At 31.2% G+C, this 19,647-nt stretch overlaps 1 protein-coding gene across 1 annotated transcript; it reads right to left on the reverse strand.

The window, feature by feature from the left end:
• Nucleotides 1-897: 897 nt before the first annotated feature.
• LOC115888540 (phosphatidylinositol 4,5-bisphosphate 3-kinase catalytic subunit delta isoform-like) lies at nucleotides 898-19,583 on the reverse strand. Its single transcript, XM_030908290.1, has 17 exons — nucleotides 19,138-19,583; nucleotides 18,845-19,073; nucleotides 18,400-18,641; nucleotides 18,084-18,339; nucleotides 17,837-18,021; nucleotides 14,796-15,020; nucleotides 14,538-14,737; nucleotides 10,713-10,887; nucleotides 10,055-10,287; nucleotides 7,828-7,971; nucleotides 6,275-6,535; nucleotides 5,637-5,831; nucleotides 4,148-4,287; nucleotides 3,932-4,083; nucleotides 2,734-2,910; nucleotides 2,092-2,211; nucleotides 898-1,141 (listed from the first exon to the last, which is right to left on the reverse strand). The coding sequence occupies exons 1-17, from the start codon at nucleotides 19,285-19,287 to the stop codon at nucleotides 1,013-1,015; spliced, it is 3,213 nt and encodes a 1,070-aa protein (XP_030764150.1). The 5' UTR covers nucleotides 19,288-19,583; the 3' UTR covers nucleotides 898-1,012.
• Nucleotides 19,584-19,647: the final 64 nt, after the last annotated feature.

Raw genomic sequence — 19,647 nt, forward strand, 5'->3', positions numbered from 1 at the left:
TATTGAGTCTACCCCACGTCTACCCTACATCATAGTTTTACATTTTTTAAATAAAATTAGAACGACACTGATAAACCGGAATTTAAGTCGGCCATATTTGAGGCCCATCGCGGTGTACCTAAGATTTTTGATATGCTCCTTCCTTAGTCTTCTTATTCAAAGGTTCAGATGAACCTGTAGCTTTAAATGGTTTTCAAAAAAGGTATAATTCAACCACACTTTTAGCCACACTAAAAAACAATTAAATCGAACTAAAAAGATACGACAGGTGTCCATTTTTTGGAGTGAGTTAATTCGACAAAACGACATAAAAATGACAGAAAATATAATTTGCAAGTGAATTAAAATGACACACAACTGTCACTGTAGGGGGTCCTCCCTTTGGACAGGCTATACCTATAATACTTTATCAAAAGCTTTATCAAGACTTTATCCTTGTTTACATACAAGGTGTCCTAGAAATAAGTGCAAATATTTAACTGGTAGTACAGTTCAACCCCAGAAACACGCCTATGAGGCTTTTTTCAGGAAATTTTTTTTTTGAAAATTCGAAATTTTTTGAAAAATATTTTGGATTTTTTTTAGTTTTTAGTTAAAAAACATAATTTCTTGATAATATGGCAACATAGGTAGTAGATTAAATTTAAAAGAAAGAAAATCCAGAAAAGATCCAGTGGTTCTCAAAATTTGAGCAAAAAATCATTTTTTTGGAAATGTTCAAAGTAAAATAACTCCGTTATTTTGGACTTTGAAAAACGATAAAGAGAAAATATGTTTCGTTTATCGAGATCTACTACCCCTTAAAATACTTGCACTTATTTCTGGGACACCCTGCATAGAAAGTTATTATGTAGGGACTATTATAAATATTTCAATATAGAAACTAAATAAAACAACTTTTAAGATGCTCCATATCTTTACTTCTTTTTTTTTCTTGAGGTACTTCAACAACATTGGCACATTCCTAATAAATTCAACTTATAATTTAAATAAAACCTATTATATACAATCACTATGCTTTGTTGTTCTTTGCTATATTGTGTGAAGCCCAGTTCAGCGACGTTTTCCAAGAGTTAGTTAACGCTTCATCAAATTTCGCTCTAAAGTGAGCTAAAGCTTCTGCATCAGTCTTGGAGAGAACCTAAAATATAAAATTATTATATGTGAAAATAAGCAATAATTACATAAATATTATAGTATTCTATTAATTGATAGTTATATAGGAATAAGAATTATATTTTGAATTATGACAGAAAAGAGCATAAAGGTAGGTTTATCTGCATTCGTCATGCGTCGTCCGTTGTTCTGTCGTACCACTCATGTTGAAGTATGTTCTGTCATTTTTCAAATAAGCCCAGTTTTATCGGTTTATTTCAAAAATTACAGACCATACTTCAACATGATTGCGTCAACATGATCAACGACGAATGCGATGCATGTAATCCCACACTTAAATAAGTGCAAATATATTCAAGGCTAATAGATCTCGATAAAAGAAACATATTTTTTCTTTGTCATTTTTCAAATAAGTCGAAAATAACCGAGTTATTTTACTCTCAAAAAAAATTTGCTAACATTTTGAGAACCACTTGATTTTTTCTGTTTTTTCGTTCAACTAATTTTAATTTACTACCTACATATATTTGATATTATCAATTAAACTTTTAGTTACGTAATCGAGGGCGCGATTTTTAAATTCATTGTTGCCAACCATGGACCATGACATATCATGACATATTCGGCGCAGTGCTGACTAACTGGAATTTAAATTTCGCGCTGGAGATTTTAAAAATTTTCCAAATTTTTTAGAAAAATTTTTTTTTGCGAAAAAAAACCTTATAGACGTGTTCCTGGGATCCAAATATATCACCCCTAAAAATATTACCACTTAATTAAGACTCCCTGTATAAACCCACACTAGGACAAGTTGGACAGATGACATATGTCTTGATAACCTTCTCATCCTGGCGCGAAAACCCCCTCGCCCCTCCCTACTTGTAACATATTTTTTCCATGAGTAGACGTGAATCATACAAAACTAGTTTCTATTCTGAACGAATGATATGTGTGGCATGTGGTTGTGACACTTACTAATGTTTCCTTTAGATACTGAAGATCCTTTTCGGAGCTCAGTTCGGGAAGACCCGTAGATATCATCATCGAAAACAATGATAAAATCAAATTCCCGTGCTTTCTTAAGACCATAAAAGCCTATAAAAAAAATACATTAAAGCAACTTGTTAAATAAAACAAATATAGTAAACGCCACGAATGTTTGGGAGTGATTCATCGGTCGCTACCATGTGAACTAATCTGTTCAAGGTCACATAAAACTTAATTCCAGTGCCGTGGTGTTTCAAGTCATATAATAATCAATATATAATCTGTTGTAATTTGTTGTTTTAACTGTCAAAGTCTTGTCAAAACATATAATTGGTTATAAATATAAACTGGAATGCCCCATTGGTCGTACTGCAAGCACACCAATGGACTGACGCACAAAAACGAATCAATCAAAGAAACGCGATATAATATCGTCTTTGTCAATTACGCTAACATTTTAGAGTAAGTAGGAGGAGCGCAGATGATTAGATCGGGCCTTGAAAAACCTACGTCTGCGGTAAAAATTTACGTTTTTAATGTAAAAATGATAGCGCGCGTGTCGATTCTAACTTCCTCACGTGATGAATCACTCCCAAACATTCGTGGCGTTTATTATAGTTAATTTCTTACTCTCTCACAGTAATCCTGGAATATTTTGAATTCCAAAACGGGACCCTGTTGGGTTTTTTGACCTTTGTTTATGACATATACGAAGTCGTGTGTAAGTACAAAAGGTACTCTTTCTCGTTTGATGCCGAATTTTTCTTTAAAGTGGCCCAAAATATGACCAAAATCTATGTGAAATAACTAAAAAAAAAGGTACAAATTAGTATATTTCTTAATAAAAAGGTTTTAGTAATGACAATGTTTAAAAGTGTTAATAATAAGATTTTATTTCAAATTTCTGTACTAATTCAAAGACATCTACATTATGTCCAAGAAGAGAAGGGAGACTTTAGACAGTTGGTATAAGATCGCCGCTCCAGAAGAACAACGATGCAACTGCTTACGACGCAATTTCACAAAAGGAGCAAAAAACTAAATTTTAAAATTAAAAATGGCGATAATACAGTTAAATAAAGTTCAATTATTATGAATATAATTCTTTTTTATTAATTGTTGTACTTTATTTTAGGTTAAAATTTAGTTTTTGGCCTCTGCTGTGAAAATTGCGTCGGAAGCAGGGTTGCTAAAAAATAATAATGACAAATAGTGAGGCAATAGTTATTTTTTATATAAGACGATAAAATGGTATTTTATCGTCGTGTATAAAATATGTTTTTTTTCATAACGAGTTAAATTTTAAAAAATATTCAGAAATTATTATTTCAAGGAATTTATTACGAGTAGAGAAAATATTGTGTGCTGGGTTGGCGTTGGTTTCTATGTAATTTGACAAATAAATAAAGTTGTCTCTTTAGTTGTTAGTTTTGAGTCAATATTTTTAATTCTCTTTCGTGTCGATTGCTCATTGAATTGGAGCCAGAAATGGCTCAAAACGAAATAAGTAAATTACCAACAGATATTCTTTGAGGCGACAAACGCCATATCCAAACTACTTCCATTTAAATCCCGAATAACTTATGAAAAGGGATACAAACATTTTCAAAAATGGAAGCAATTAAAAACCATGTGAGAGGAAATAAAAGTTTTTAACCTATCCTCGCTGTTAAAGTATCATTTAATGTACTCTTGCGGTTAAAGTACTATTTTATCTACTATTTTTGATAGATATAAGGCAATTTTAACAGTTGCTCTGGAAAAAAATTATATAAATTTATTGTTTGTTTTTAAATTTGAACATAAATATATTTCTGTTCATAGTTACCTGTCCAGTTCTCTTAACCATTATATTATCAGAATGCCTGTCCGCAATGCCTAAAACGTACGTGGCAACACAGTAACCTGCGCATGACAAAGTAAATTCTTGTATAGCTTGTTTCAAAGAATTCTCCGTCCTGTTATAATCTTTTAACCAGGCTAAAACAGAGATTATTTTTTATTAACGCACACAATGATAAAGATAATTTTTTAATATACTAACATAGTATGGGTCCTTTCTTAAACGAAGCTGTGGGAGTAAAACTTTTTTCTTTCTGTATGTTGGCTATGGTTTCCGCGTTCAGTACTACCTCGATCATTCCCACTCTGTGTTCTAATGATATGCAATTGTAGGGATTCATCCTTAAAAATACGTTATATTTTTTTTATAGGGTGAGGGAAAAAGTTCAGAATAAATGGGACACAGAAGAAGTAAAATAAGTTAATTAATAGTCCAGTAAATGAAGGTGGAAACCACGGCTTTATTCGTCGGCCTAACCTAACCTAACCTAAACGAAACTTTTCAGGCGGACTGTGTACCTTTTGGAAAGTAGTTTTTGGGGAAATAATGGCCCCAAATGGGTCGAAAAATCAGTTTTTCGCAAATATCTGCCAATATATGCAAATTACAAAAATTTTCTTGAAATAAAAAATGAAGCTTAGGTAATTACCTACAAAAATGACCCTTATTATTTTTTACGTAGAATTAGTAGTTTTCGAGATATTCCGGCCTCGAAGATCCCTCAATTTTCTCTCCAAATTGTTTAATCACTCGGCTAAAATTTAATATTTTTTAATGATTCAAAATTCGTTTAAAAGGTAGAATCAACAGCTATCAAATTTTGGAACTTGTTTGAATTTTGTCATATTATATTATAATAAAAAAACCGGGCAAACATTCCTTGGTCCAAAAATTTTCAGATATTTACAAACTTATTCATATTTTCACTAATAATAACTTATTTGTCAAGACTTTTTTTAACAGTTGTTCTTAGTCTCTATAGGCAACTCACAAAGTTTAAAGTATTTGTTTAATCACATTTTAGTAAAAAACTATTCGTGAGTGGCTTTTCCGCTTTTTTTGGGATTTCCGGAAAGTGTCGTAAAGAAAAGGAAATTGCATAATTTCAAATATAGTCAAATTGGTTTCCCTTTAGGAACAACTTTACGAAAAAAAGTGTCAGGATCATTTTTTAGCTTAGGACCCAATCTTCCATTTGATCATGAAAATCATCTACATGCCATATTTCGGTAATTGGCGGAAAACCCGTTCTTTTACCCTTCAGAGCCGTTTTTAAGCGTTTCCCGGGAAGAGCCGTTTTTAAGCGTTTAACGAAAAAAAGTGTCAGGACCTTTTTTGTAGATAATGACCAAAGCTTAATTTTTTATTCCAAAATTTTTTTTGTAAATTGCATATTTTGGCAGATATTCGAAAAACTGATTTTTCGGCCATTTGAGACTATTTAGAGCACAGTGTTGCAATTTTTTCCCCTAAAACTACTCCCCAAAAGGTAAAGTCATGGTCGACGAATTAAGCCGAGATTTGGGTCTTTTCGTATCCTTATTTACTGGACCACAACTCTCCAGTAGTAACATGATTTTTGTAACATTAGTACTAACATTCACAGGCTTTTCCCAACACACCTATTAGTACAATAAAATTGAAATTACATTTCTTTTTCTACTTAGTTTTATTTATGATCTTATTGTACCTGAGATCAAGACCTTCGCTTCGCCATAATTTATCCATAATTTTGATCATTTGTAACGTTAACATGTCCTGCCTAAGATCGTCACCGTTTTTAAAAATAATATAAATATCGTCGTCGACAAATTCTTTGTCCGAACTTTCGTACACTATCCACAAAGGTTTCATTTTGCTATCCATTACTTTACACCTTTCAACCCTAAAACCACAAAATTATTAATAAATCTACTAAAATCTAATCCATTCTAATGTATTGTGTTTTTCTGGGGATCATTCAGTGGAACAAAATCGGTATTTATGACTCAAAATGTAACAAACGAGGAATCTGCTATCAATCTAATTGAGGTGTATTGAAAATATAAGCATATATTCTCCAACCAATTACGCACTTGTTTGCTTCAAAATATGTTTGTCTATCTTTAAAAATAAAGTGGTAGGATAGGCCAAAAATGTTCCTTTCAAATGTTAAGTGTCGAAAAAGGATTTTTAATTTAAATCATCATTCATTAGATGGTATTCTTTTCGAATTCTCCAAGTAATGCCGATTTTCTCAAAAAAGTCAAGTAGTAAGAATATGACTTTGAAAAAATTACTAAAAATGATTATATAAACTAAGTATTACCTATATAAAAAAATACTTACTTTATAGAATTACATCTAATACCAGGATCCAACGGACTCCTGAGATTGTCTATTTCTCCGCAAGTGGATAAATATTCCTTCACAGCTGCTCTGGCTTTCTCTTTGTCTTTTCTCTTGCTCACTATATCAGAGAGGCTTTTCAGCTTCTCCACAAATTTGAGTTGCTTTTGGAAATCGGGTATATTTTCTTGACTGCCTCTACAATAAGCCTCCAAAATCAACCCGAACCTCACAGATACCGACTGTACCTGCATTTCCGATCTTAAAAATAAAGTGAGGTTAGAAAAAATATACAATAATATATTATATGTTTTTTTTACAATTTGGTGTTTCTCGTTAATTTTAAGAAATTCCGACCGCAGCGCTGGATACAACAGAAATTTTCGCTATGTATTTCACGCCGTCTCGGTTATAGTTCATTATTTATAGTTCATAAGTTAATCGCGTTAAAATAATATTGAAATCGTAGTTTTGTTATAATATTTAAGTATTTTAGTTTTTTGCTAGTGCAGTTATTGAAACTATAAAACACTCAGGTACGAGGTTTGTGTGATGTAACGCTGTTTCGAGTAGTAAAAAATAAGTGAAAAAGGATCCGAACTACGCGTCGTGTTATGTTGTGACAATTTCAAATGTTAATAAAATTGCCGAAAAAATGGGGGCGTTGTTGGGTGCCATAACAATCAATAACTCAACTTTCCCAAAACAACATTTTATAGCTTCATAGTTTCTCACACAGATTTGATCAAAAGCAAAAATGGATTTAAGGAGTTCGACGAAACAAGTGAATAAACAAAGTGTTCGTCACATAATCAAAAAATTAAATAGACATAAACTATGAGAGGATAAAATATAATTTGCAATATTAATGGTATACTTTTTTAATCAACTAGTTATTAAATGTTCTTGAACATCTTCTAAAATTATAATTATTATGTACCTTTAAAAAATTTCGTTATAGCCGAAATAGCCCCAATTATGATCCTACTAGCAAAACCGGTGCGTAAAACTATGCTCGCTACCGTAGTTAAACTCATCTAAAAAGTTTTTTTAGCTGGAATAATAAATTATAATACAAGTTAGACCTTCTGAAGATATCAAAATATTTACATTTTTATTTTTATTTTTAGAATTTTCACAAATTATACTTCCTAACACTTTTAGAATAGGCGGAGAATGCACCAAGCCTATACCGGCACTGTAACCATAGTAAGTTAGTATAATATGTGGCTGAGACAAGAACAATTTTAAATTAAGAAATATTATTTCTACCTTTACTGTAGCGTCATTTTAATTCAATTAAAAATATGTTTATCTATTTAAAAGATAAAAGGACTCCCATATTTCATGAGCATATTATTGTACTATCTGCTACACCAAACCCACATTATACTATTTGATCGAGAAAAAAAAAACGACGTCAGAGGGGCATTAGAAATGAAAATCGCTGTCATTTAATATGTAAATTATATAGGAAGTATAATCGATTGTCACTTAATCTGGGCGCCGTTTTTTCAGTCATACTGTATTTCAAATCATGAAAGCAATCATACCTTAAATGCCAAAAAAGAAAATGCCCTATTCTTTGGTTAGTTAAAGCTCTCTGAATTAAGAAGTTCACTAGGTCGCTTTCCAGGTACATCTCGTGTTTAATAGCTTGTACTAATTGAAGCAGGTACAATAAAAGATCCTCATCACTAAAAAAAGGACAAAAATGCACTAAGTTATCCTTGGGTGCATTCGCCTCAGAGTAATAAAGATAGAAACGTCACTTTCTTATATTTCAACTGTAAAAAATGTCTATACCTATGGGGCGGATTCATCTCTCCAAAAAATCCTGTATGGCTATTTCGCCACTGCAAGAAAATTTGTCAGAAGTTAGGTTTACGGATATACAAATTTGCCTAACGAACAAAAAAATGCTTAATGTTTCGGAAAGTTTATCTCTTTCCGTCGTCGGAAGCAAAAAAATATAAAGAATAAAGAAAAAACTATTTAAAATATTTAAATTCAACTATTCGAGAACACTTTAGTTTTTTAAAACAGATACGTCTATACAAAAACCGTCGACGTTCTGTTAAAATAACATTATATCAAGTTAAACTTCAAAATTAACAATTACTACCTGATAACAATTACTTAATAAGGTAAAACCAACAAGCCCCAAACTTTCTGTACGATTATTTTTAATTTTTACGTATTTTATGTTTATTTATGTTATGTTCTTTAAAACCAAAGAAGCGATTGCCATACATTACTAACATCTACAGATGCATGAGCAATTTTTAAAAATGTGTAATTATATGTATAATATCTGTTGCTGAACGCTAGAACTTCATACGTTTTAAAGAAAATAAAAACATGATCATTTTTAGGGTGAACTTAAAAAAGAACAAATTTATATTTCGAGTTAATGTCCCCAAGATCTACTTTGAAGGAGATTATGATATCGATATGAGTTTGCTTTTATTGAATTATAAAGGCCAAGGACCTATAACTGGGAATTTCAGTAAGTATTAAACATTAATTTACTTATTTTTTATAGACTCAGATACAAAATAAACGGAAGAATTTTTAGTTCAAGTTTAAAATGTTATATTTTTTTATTTTTAGCCCTATTTTCTTGTTTTTTTTAGCAAACTGTATACAAATATATTAACTTTAATTCAAAAATTCAGTTTATTATAAACTTTAATATTTGACTTATTATACAGGTTACCCGGTATTTCATCAGCCGACTATTTTTATTAAAATAAAAATAGTTTTGGTGCCTAGGTCGACTCAGCCTTAAATTAGTATTTGGGATTCACAATCCTGAGGTAATAATAGGCGGTTGAAGTGTAATGCTAGCCAGATTACCTTCCTTGTATACCGAACGGCTCTAGTATGGCAAGTTGTACCTTGCTAATCCCAAGGCGTCAAACGCTATATGCGGGAGCTATTATTATTATTATATACAGGGTTAATCGAAGAGTTGTTTTTTACCCTATTTTTAAATCACCCTGGGCAATAATTTCGTTAGTAACTTTTCCTAAAACCGTTATTTTTAGATCAAAACCATGTCTCCTGAATATTTTGTTTTTTGACTTATGTCAACACATGGCTTGGTTAATTTTTAAGACCAAAATAAACTTGCCACAAACATTTTGCTATTTTTTCAATTATCGTTACTTTTGTTATTGTTGATAATGATGAGGTGGCTTTGGTGATTATTGTTGTGTACGATTAAATGTGGTTCTTAGTGTCGAAGATTGTGCAAAAGTGATTGATCTTGTTGAAGATTGCCGCAATTATGTATATTTACTTGGTTCTTGAAGAAGAATGGAAAAACATAACACAATATAATTGCAGCCTCATTTTTTTTCATCTATTTTTATTAGATTGTACTAAAAAAGTCTCTTTTATTTTTCTTTTAGAGGCTATCGATTCTTTCATTATAATTTTGGCGTTATTAAAATTTATTCTGTGCCCTGTGTCCCATGAATGCTGACAAATCTTAGATTTGTGAAAATCTCCCTAGATCTAGATGTTTCACCAATGTAAAATTTATCGCATTCACATGGTATTTGGTATATTACATGTTTTGTTTGTTGTTCTGTATTCATTATTATTTATTTTTTTGTTCGTTAGATTCGTTATTGTATATCTATAAACCTAACTTCTGACAAATTTTCTTGCAGTGGCGAAATACCCATATAGGAGTTTGTGGAGAGATTTCAACTGTAGTAAGAGACATTGCTATTTATCGTCATTACCCTGAGGTATTGGCAATATATTAACCTCATATCCATTAAGCAACGCACGGCAAAACTTCTTACATCCTGATCGGCATAAGCGTAGTCCAGCAATTCCAAAGCTTTTTCTATGGATAGTTTGGGTAAGTGCCTTACCAGCACGGCCACTTGGCTGAATTCCTCTCTCTTGTTCCAGTCTAGACACATCAGCAATCTTGGAAACAAGTCTGGGTTTCGATGCATCCAAAGTCTCCGATGCGCCCAAATATTGTTTCTGTCCTAAAGTTATAGATATAGAGACAAAATTATTTCTCTGCAATTTTTCTTATTCAGATTTGTCGATATTATCGATTTTCCAAAAAATACTGTATAGAGCCTCATATTTAAACTGATTTTTAAAAAATACGGTAATCGCAAAACATTTTCCGATGCACGTCATCAATCATTTCGAAATTGACACCAAAGCCTATAAACCTGACTAAAAGAAATTTTGGCAAAAATGTTTAAATTTGCTTTATAATTTAAGATACTGAGCAGATCTTCATTTTACTTTATAGAGCAAATAATGATTGTAACAGATATTTTATTTAGATTAAAGCTGCAAAAATTAGTTTAGACCCAATTTTATTATCGCTAAGTTGGTCACATTGCGCCGTGTTCAGCAACGTTGTACAACGAGTATTATACCACTTAAATTGACTAACCTGGTCATGCAAATCGTCCACATTATCCAAATAATATAATTTTAAGCACAAGTCTTTATTACGTCCAATACCTGTTGAGCATACGATACATTTGTGCTCATTCTCTTCTACTATATTAGCGTATTCCATTACCTCCTCAACAGAAGGATAAATGACTGGTTGATCATTGGTATAACTAAATGATGGAAATAAAAAAGTTAAAGTATTCATATAAAGTTAACGTCTCTTTGATTTCAATACGTTTTGATGTATTTTAAAGTTTAATATTTTTCGTTTTAGTGCATAAAATAATATACAGGGTGTCCTAGGCCGAGCGTGCATTAGAAGTTTCTAGAGAACTACAATATCTAGATGGGAGATTTTTTGCACATCATTGTATTACAACGAGATTTACCAATTAAAAATATTTTCAATATGGCGGCACTTCGGGAAATACCGAAGTTAACAGCAACTTTCTTATTTTAAATGGGTGTTCCCATTTTTTATTACATAAAAAAAAACACTTTTTTATTTCACTAATGAACAGGCTTTTCAATTCATTACTTTTTGACTATACATGTTCCTACACCTAAAATAAATCGTTTTTAAGTTATTTAAGATTTAGTTTTAAAGCGTATATTTTTAAAGAGTAGCCTATGACTTTAAACGTCAAGTGATGTAAAACAATAGATCTGGCCATGTCATATTGTTCAAAAAGCAGTATGTACTTTGTTCAAAAAGCAGTATGTTATCACTTATCATTTCCAAGCCAACTTTGCGCTATTTTTTTTTTATCATATGGTATATTATTAATAATTAATAATATCGACTATTAGATATCACTAAAGAGTGTAAATAGAAGATATATTTTTATAAATACACTTTTTAAACTCTTAAAGCAGCAGTATTTATAATATAGGAAATTCAAATAATATAGGAACCATAGACTTAAAATAAAATATAGACTGAGCATCTCATTCATAAATAGCTGGAACATGCGGTCAGACACTGTCTTGTTATTGTTGTGTTATTGTTTTAGGTTATAACGAGTGCGACACGAGCGATAGATAGCTTGTCTCTGTCGTAACGGTCGTTCCCTGACGACTCTGCCGAGAAACACAACACTGTCTTTCGTTTCTCAAGTACACCTGAACTCTCCGTATCATAGCCGGGTAATTTTTTTATTTTAATGAAGCTATAATTAAATTAAAAATATATCGTATTTAAACTTTTTTATATTTTATTAAGATTTAGGACAGGTTTTTTAAATAAAAGTTTAGAAAAATCGTCTTAGAGTCCAAAAAGGATAAAAATAATAAAATACACGTTATAGAATTTTATAATCGAAATTACGTAATTTTTGAAATTAATCATAAATTATTAACTTTAGTCAAACATTTACAACCCCTAATATTAATCAAAACAGGATCTATTCCACAGATATAATAGAATCGGCGACAGGGAGAGAAAAAAAAAATATGATTGTTGTAATTTTTTTTCTGGTTAAGTGATGTCTTATGTAAATTAGAGAAAACATAAATCTGTTCCATTAAAGCAAGGAAGGTGATAGGAAGTGGATAAAATGAAAACTACATTTATTTAACTCGGTACTGTCTTTATTATACCGGGTGCGTCCCAAAAGTGGCTCATCCCCATAATTTTTTTATATTTTCAAATAAAAAAACAAGATTTAGTATGTTAGTACATGACATAAATTAGGATTGATTGACGCATTCAATTGTTTTGGTCACTTCCTGTTTCACCGGAAATGACTATAACTTTTAATTTTTAAACGGCACCCTTGGTATATTTCTACTTTATTCGATAGAAAATGACACTCTGAATAGAATGACACATCATATGTCAACTTTTGACATTCTCGCATATGGTTTAATTGTAATTGTAACACGCGGTTCATAACGACAATTTGACTCGAAATACCAAATGTGTGGTATCAATATATTCATAAAAAATGCTTTTTCCAAATATGCTAATGAGTCACCCTTGTTCCATTTGAAAAAATTGACATATGTATGATTAAAAATACGATTTGTACATCTTTTAACCGGCCTAGACAAGACACGAAACCCATTAGACGATCAAAACTATTTTTCCAAGGCTCCTTCATTAAAACTTAACAACACCATGGCACCCTGGATTGAAATTTAAAATAGGATTTGTTTTTAAGCGACAATGTCAAAAGTTGACATATGATATGTCATTCTATTCAGAGTATCATTTTTTATCAATAAAGTAGCAATATACCGAGGGTGCCTTTAAAAATCAAAAGATGTAATCATTTCGGTGAAACAGGAAGAGACCAAAAACGATTGAATACGTCAATAAATCCTAATTTATGTCATATACCTACTAACATACAAATCTGTTTTTTTTTTATCTGAAAAATAAAAAGTTATAGGGGGTAGCCACTTTTGAGACGACCCGGTATATTAAAAAATATTGTTTCATAATGTAATATCATTTTAAAATTCTTGTATGTTATTTTAGATTCTGAAGATAATTTTAGAATAAACCGGAATATATTTTTAATAAAAACATTATTAATTATTAACAGGGTTATAATTATGATTTTGTTACAATGTAAGTAAGTAAATAATGTAATGTAAGAGAAAAAATTCAGATTTTACATTTTACTAAAATATTATCTAAATAAGCGCCTTTCTACAACAACGCCACTGACTCCCAATGGGTAAATTGAGAGTTGCCTACCGGTCAAAAGTCGTTTCAAGACTTAAATGGATTATTTAAGTCAAATTTCTTGCAAATTTGGCACTGGCGAACCATATTTTATAGTTCTTGAACAGAAAAAGTCAATAAAATAAACACTTAAGCACTACAAGCTAAGAAAATGCGTTAATACAGCCGGGGAGATAGCGGCAACAAAGCTTTACCGCACACGTGCGACACGTACTACAAGGTAATAAATGAATGAATAGGCTCCCTCGCCTCTAATCGGTGTTGTCATATTGTAAAGAACTTATCCTTTTTAAACAGTATCCGACTTATAATTTAGTAGTATAAGGACTATTTAATACATCTCTGGAATATTAAAACCTACTTTATTAAACTGTAGTATTAATATCTCAATATATGTGTATAACAAGAAAAAAAATATTGATAATATTAAAGACGTGACAACATAGGCTGGATGAGGAAGGCTCGGTCGACTGTACCCAGAAGTAAACATGTGTACAAAAAATATTGTCTGTCCGCGTTGAGATGTAAATAGTGTAGTCTATATTTTATTTTAAGTCTATGATAGGAACATAACGAATTGAAAAACCTATTCACTAATGAAATAAAAAAAGTGGGTTTCCATTTGAAAAAAAATAATTTATAATTTTTAATTGCTCAATTCCATGACAGCCACCGCCATTATTATATGTCATTTGAACAATTTAATTTTTGAAATAGATAGCTACATGTCTTCTCTATATGTCCCAGTAGATGTGGTAATCACTAAATTTGACTTTTAAGCTATACAAATTTTTTTGACAGGTAGTTTTTTCGTCCAAAAATTTAATTTTTTTTTCTCAAAAACGGTTAATGTTAGGTATAGAGTGTTGTGACATCAATATTCATAGAATTTTACAAAGAATTTAAGTATGTAATAAAAAATGGGGGCACATATTTAAAATAAGAAAGTTGTTGTCAACTTCCGGTATTTCCGGAAGTGCCATATGGAAAATACTTTTAATTGGTAGATCTCGTTGTAAAACAATGTTGTGCAAAAAGTCTCCGATGTAGATATTGTGGTTCTCTAGAAACTTCTAATGCACGCTCAGCCTGGGACACCCTCTGTATAAATATATAATTATTTCCTACCTTTTAAAAACCAAAGTCAAAGCGGTTGCATACTCGGTATTCGGATTACTGACAACCGTACCCAACGGATGCAATACGTCATCTGACATAATGTCCTCCGCGTATGTCCACAGATACAACGTCATAGCACCCGTTCTCAACTGGCCTTTGAAATCAAACACCGAAGTGTTGGCCCAGGCTATCGGGTTTATTTGACTTTCCTAAACACATCATTTTAATATCATTTAATCTTTTTTTCTATAAAACATTTTGACCTACCCTTGTCTCTTTCATTTTCTTAGGCTTGGTTCCCTTCGAATACTTGTTCACTTCATAAATAGCAAAACAGAGCTTCGCATTGCGAGTCATGTTACATATTTGAATGTCAAACTCCAGAGAAACGTCAAAACTAATTTCGTTACTTTCATTTACGGTTCTTTCATCGGTTTTGAGAGGTTGACATAAGGGTTTGCCACCGTGAAACAGTCCCACTTGAATACCAAGCTGAAAAGAAGTTATACTGATCATATTGTCACAGAATTAAAGTTTGTCCAATGAGAGGAGACATGAGAGTGAAAGTTGTTGTCTGACATTTTAATTAACAAATAAACATAGATAAATAAAACAAGTTTAGATTGGAAAGTGCCTATAAGAACAATGTAAACACTATTTGGCGCTATTCTTGCAAAGGTCGCGACCCAAAGCTTTTGATAATTTCGGATCGGTTCGGCTTTTTCCGGAATTATGTCTTTTTCGCGGGTTCACTAAATAAATGACCATGGTGGGTCCAAATACGTTTAAAATAAAGTATACGGAGGGTACCGCTTAAATGCCTGTACCGATATTGAAGGATGGCTATAGAATTTCAATGCATTTCCTACATAAGCCTATCCTTAGTTTGTAGGAGGTTTGACTAAACAAGGATGAACCTATGTCTTGAAACCATTCGACTCGATTTTCTGTCCTCCTTCAATACTGGGACGTAAATCCTCTCATTGCTCTTATGGGGAGGCCGTCGTATATTTTATTTAAACGTATTTGGGTGGGTCTAACAAGCAACAAGTGATCGAACTGAAATTAGCGGTTATCAATAAAGTGAAGTTAGTTAAAAAAAAGGCTACACGCGCCTTCAGAAATCGCATATTTATCTATCTCTTTTTAATTATTTCCTGTCCTAAAATTTTTTGGCGCTTCATTCAAATATAGAACGTTTGCTACAGCAGCGGCATCTTAGGCGTCCCCTGTTAGGTGACCACTTTTCAATACACGAAGATAACTTTCCTTACCTCTACCTTCCATAGACTCACTTTAGCTAACCATACAGAAGCGATTTTTTCCTTAACTAAATTTTACGAGTTTATCTGTCATATTTTTAGGCTAGAATTTTAATGACGACGGTTGTCAAATTTTGGTTAGTTGAAGGTTAATATCAGGGATAACCGTTTAACAAACGGTAGTATAAAAAACTAGTTGTGTAAAAAGAATATAAAAGTAAAAAACTACTTTTTTGAATAGTAACTCACAAAAAAAGTTTTCTGTTAATGGCTGTTGTAAAAATTCAATTTATTCCTTATACCGGGTGCGTCTCAAAAGTGGCTCACACCCCCTATAACTTTTTTATTTTTTCAGGTAAAACAACGAGATTTGGTATGTTAGTATATGACATAAATTAGGATTGATTGACGTATTCAATTGTTTTTGGTCACTTCCTGTTTCACCGGAAATGACTACAACTTTTGATTTTTAAATGGCACCCTCGGTATTTTTTTTACTTTATTCGATAGAAAATTACATTCTGAATAGAATGACATATCATATGTCTACTTTTAACATTCCCGCTTAAAACAAATTTGAATTTTAAAATTCAATCTAGAGTGTCATTGTTATGTTAAAAACATTAATTCTTAATCAAGGAGCCTTGGAAAAATAGATTTGATCGTCTAATGTTTTTAGTGTCTTGTCCTGGCCAGTTAAAAAATGCTCAAATCATATTTTTAATCATATCTCAATTTTTTCAAATGGAACGAGGGTGGCTCATTAGCATATTTGGAAAAAGCATTTTTTTACAAATAATTTGGTACCACACACTTGGTATTTCGAGTCAAATTTTCCGTTACGAACTGCAAGTTATAATTTGAAATAAACCATATGCGAAAATGTCAAAAGTTGACATATGATATGTCATTCTATTCAGAGTGTTATTTTCTATCGAATAAAGTAAAAAAATACCGAGGGTGCTATTTAAAAATCAAAAGTTGTAGTAATTTCCGGTGAAACAGGAAGTGATCGAAAAGAATTGAATACTCTCTAATCCTAATCTATGTCATCTACTAACATACCAAATCTCGTTTTTTTAACTGCAAAAATAAAAAAGTTATAGGGGTGAGCCACTTTTAAGACGAACCCGGTATTTAGTGTTTTATTGATATTATTTTTTTACGTTGTGTTAAAATCAAAATTGATGCCGAAATAACTGAAAATATAGATTGGGAAGAAAGAGAAACGACATTTCTTCCTCATTTTATCCTTTTTTACATTTCTCCTCTCTGTATTTTAAGTTTAAACGCAATAAAACGTCAAGAATGGGACAGAAGCTTAAATAAACGTCCAACGTTTTCCTCCTTCATCTCTGGTAATCACATCAACACTCAATATTTTATATTGTATTTTGCATAATGTATTTACTAAAATTTAGTAAATCGTCAGTGAAACGTGTTAACCTGCTAACTCCATTTTTGATTTTATTTAAAGAATACGTTTAATACACAATTTTTACGTTAAATTTTTAACGAAATATTGAGTTTTATTGAAAAAGAAAAAGCGAAAATAAAATAATACATTTTTCGTATACTCGCTATTTAAACCCGTGTATTTGTATATACCAGTTGTTTACGATATTCTCCGATGGTGGCAGCACCGGCGGAGAATACACTAAGCCTATAGGTTAATCGACCAAAAGAAATAGCTGGAAATTATTTGCAAGTTCTAAAAATGTCCGCAAGGGGCTAATCAGAAAACAGGATTTTTCTCAAAAATATGCAGGTTAACAGGTATTTTAAATATTGCTATTATTATCAATGGAAAATTTGTAATTTTTTTGATACATCGTATTTTGCTCTATCTCATAAAATAAAGTGGTGGGGGAAGGTTAAACTTGCTTTTATTAAATGAAAGATAACTCTGGTTTAGGTTAGGCAATTTAAACAAATATATGTATACTAAAATTTTTTAGTTAGATTATTAGACAGTTACTACAAAATATGATCTAGTGAAACAAAACAAGTTGTTACTGTTAAACAAAAAAAAAACTAAGCTCGTACCTCTGTTTGTTTTTTGCTGTCACAATTTAATCTACTGGCAGTGCATAGAGTAATGGCATAACTGTCATTAATATCCCACGAAGACTTCATATTCTTTTTCTTTCTCAAAGTATTACTTAAATTATAAGATGTCCTTGATTTTCTAGACTCCAAAGGATCTATATTTGCATAAATACTATTTACAACTAAAAAAAAAAGAAAAATGACATAGAAATATGTATTTTTTTCTCTCAAATTATTATTTAACCTGGTATTCGGTCAACATGTACAATTAAAAATGATGGTCGTTCCGAATATGATAAACAGTCCTGAATATACTGAAACTGAAGCAACGGATAATAGCCAAGTAAGTATTCATCTCTTCCGCAAATTTTTAACACATATTCCAGTATTTTCTGATTTTTAATATTTAACACAGTTGCCCTTTTTGATAAAACCATTTCTAATAATTTATTGGGTGTCGAAGAACAATCCACTTCAAAATCAAATCTATGTTGCAATATCTGAAATACAAAATAGGGATAACTAAATCCGTTTATCTCTGAATGTAAAGAATTATATACCTCTTTTGTTGATTCAGGAATATCATATTCACTTTTGCAGTATATTCTAATTTGCATGGATTCACGTGAAAATTGATTACAAACTTTATCAATCTTGGCAACGCGAGGAGGGAATTGATGTAACAGTTTATCCAACCATGTACCTTTATGCCTTTGTTTAAAAATTTCATCACCAACTTTCCTCATTTTGAAACGGAAATCATTTATTTCTGTGCTATTTAGTGCATCAAAATCTTGCAAACCTAAAAAAATATACAGGATGCAAAAATATTATTATAGATTTTTTAAATTAAAGGTTTATCTTACAACATTTTATCGTTCATTATTCATTTATATCCTCATAGAATAGTATTAAAATAAGTATGTATTATATTTAAAATACTGTTTAAAACTAACTTAAGAAACATAAGCTAGATAAGAAATTTCATAATTATTAATAAAAAACCTTTTCCAATTAAATGTCCTATAGCAACATTTATCGAATTATCTGTAGAATTTCCTCTACATTCAGTGATAATCAAAACTCCCCCAATTGGCCTAATATCATTTATCCTTCTTGATTCATCTATTAACTCTTCCTCTTCTGCCATAGAGTTAATAATTTTAAATATGTATACAGACATGTCATGGAGTTTGCCAAACAGGGGAAAACGTGAGGCTTTCTCCCAAAGATCCTGCATAAAGAAAAAAAAAATGTAAAACTAGCATAGTTAACATTGTTTTAGAAATTATACATACCTCTTTGATTTCTGATAGCGTAGCATTATAGTTTTCACTCAGTAATATTATAATACCATTAGGAAGTAAACAGGTCAACTCTACTAAAGGACTTTCTGAAGAAACCTGATTCCAAAAGTCAGGCATATATTCCGCTGGTATTGGAACCATGTTTGGGTCTAATTTTGACTTTTTACCTTTCAAAAATGATGATCTTTTAAGCCATGATAATTTAATTCTATTTAATAGACCGTGCGATCTTTTCCAATTTCATTATAGGAAAGTTTTTCTTCAGAAACTTGAAACCTTTTAAGTTAAATGTTATGTTTTCATCGGGATGTATTAAATCTGTTTGGGCACGGCACTTAAATAAAAATCCTTATAAATTTTCAATATTTAAACAAAAATTACTGATTGCGAAATTGGAACAAATAACATGACTGACATACATCAATAATAATTAAAAACAACAATAGCACCAACATTATAAAAATATAATTGCAGTGCTGCCATTAATGCAAACAACTGGTA

Source organism: Sitophilus oryzae, unplaced genomic scaffold (genome assembly GCF_002938485.1).
Source record: "Sitophilus oryzae breed Bouriz unplaced genomic scaffold, Soryzae_2.0 scaffold_801_pilon_pilon, whole genome shotgun sequence".
NCBI lineage: Eukaryota > Metazoa > Arthropoda > Insecta > Coleoptera > Curculionidae > Sitophilus > Sitophilus oryzae.

What these genes read in the sequence shown, in the direction of transcription:
- LOC115888540 (XM_030908290.1), bottom strand. Translation starts at nt 19,287, where the DNA reads ATGGTTCCAATACCAGCGGAATATATGCCTGACTTTTGGAATCAGGTT. An exon ending in AGAAAATGAAAGAGACAAGG is followed by an intron (nt 14,738 to 14,795) that starts GTAGGTCAAAAT and finishes TGATGTGTTTAG; the next exon opens with GAAAGTCAAATAAACCCGAT. An exon ending in AGTATCTAAAGGAAACATTA is followed by an intron (nt 1,142 to 2,091) that starts GTAAGTGTCACA and finishes TTTATATTTTAG; the next exon opens with GTTCTCTCCAAGACTGATGC.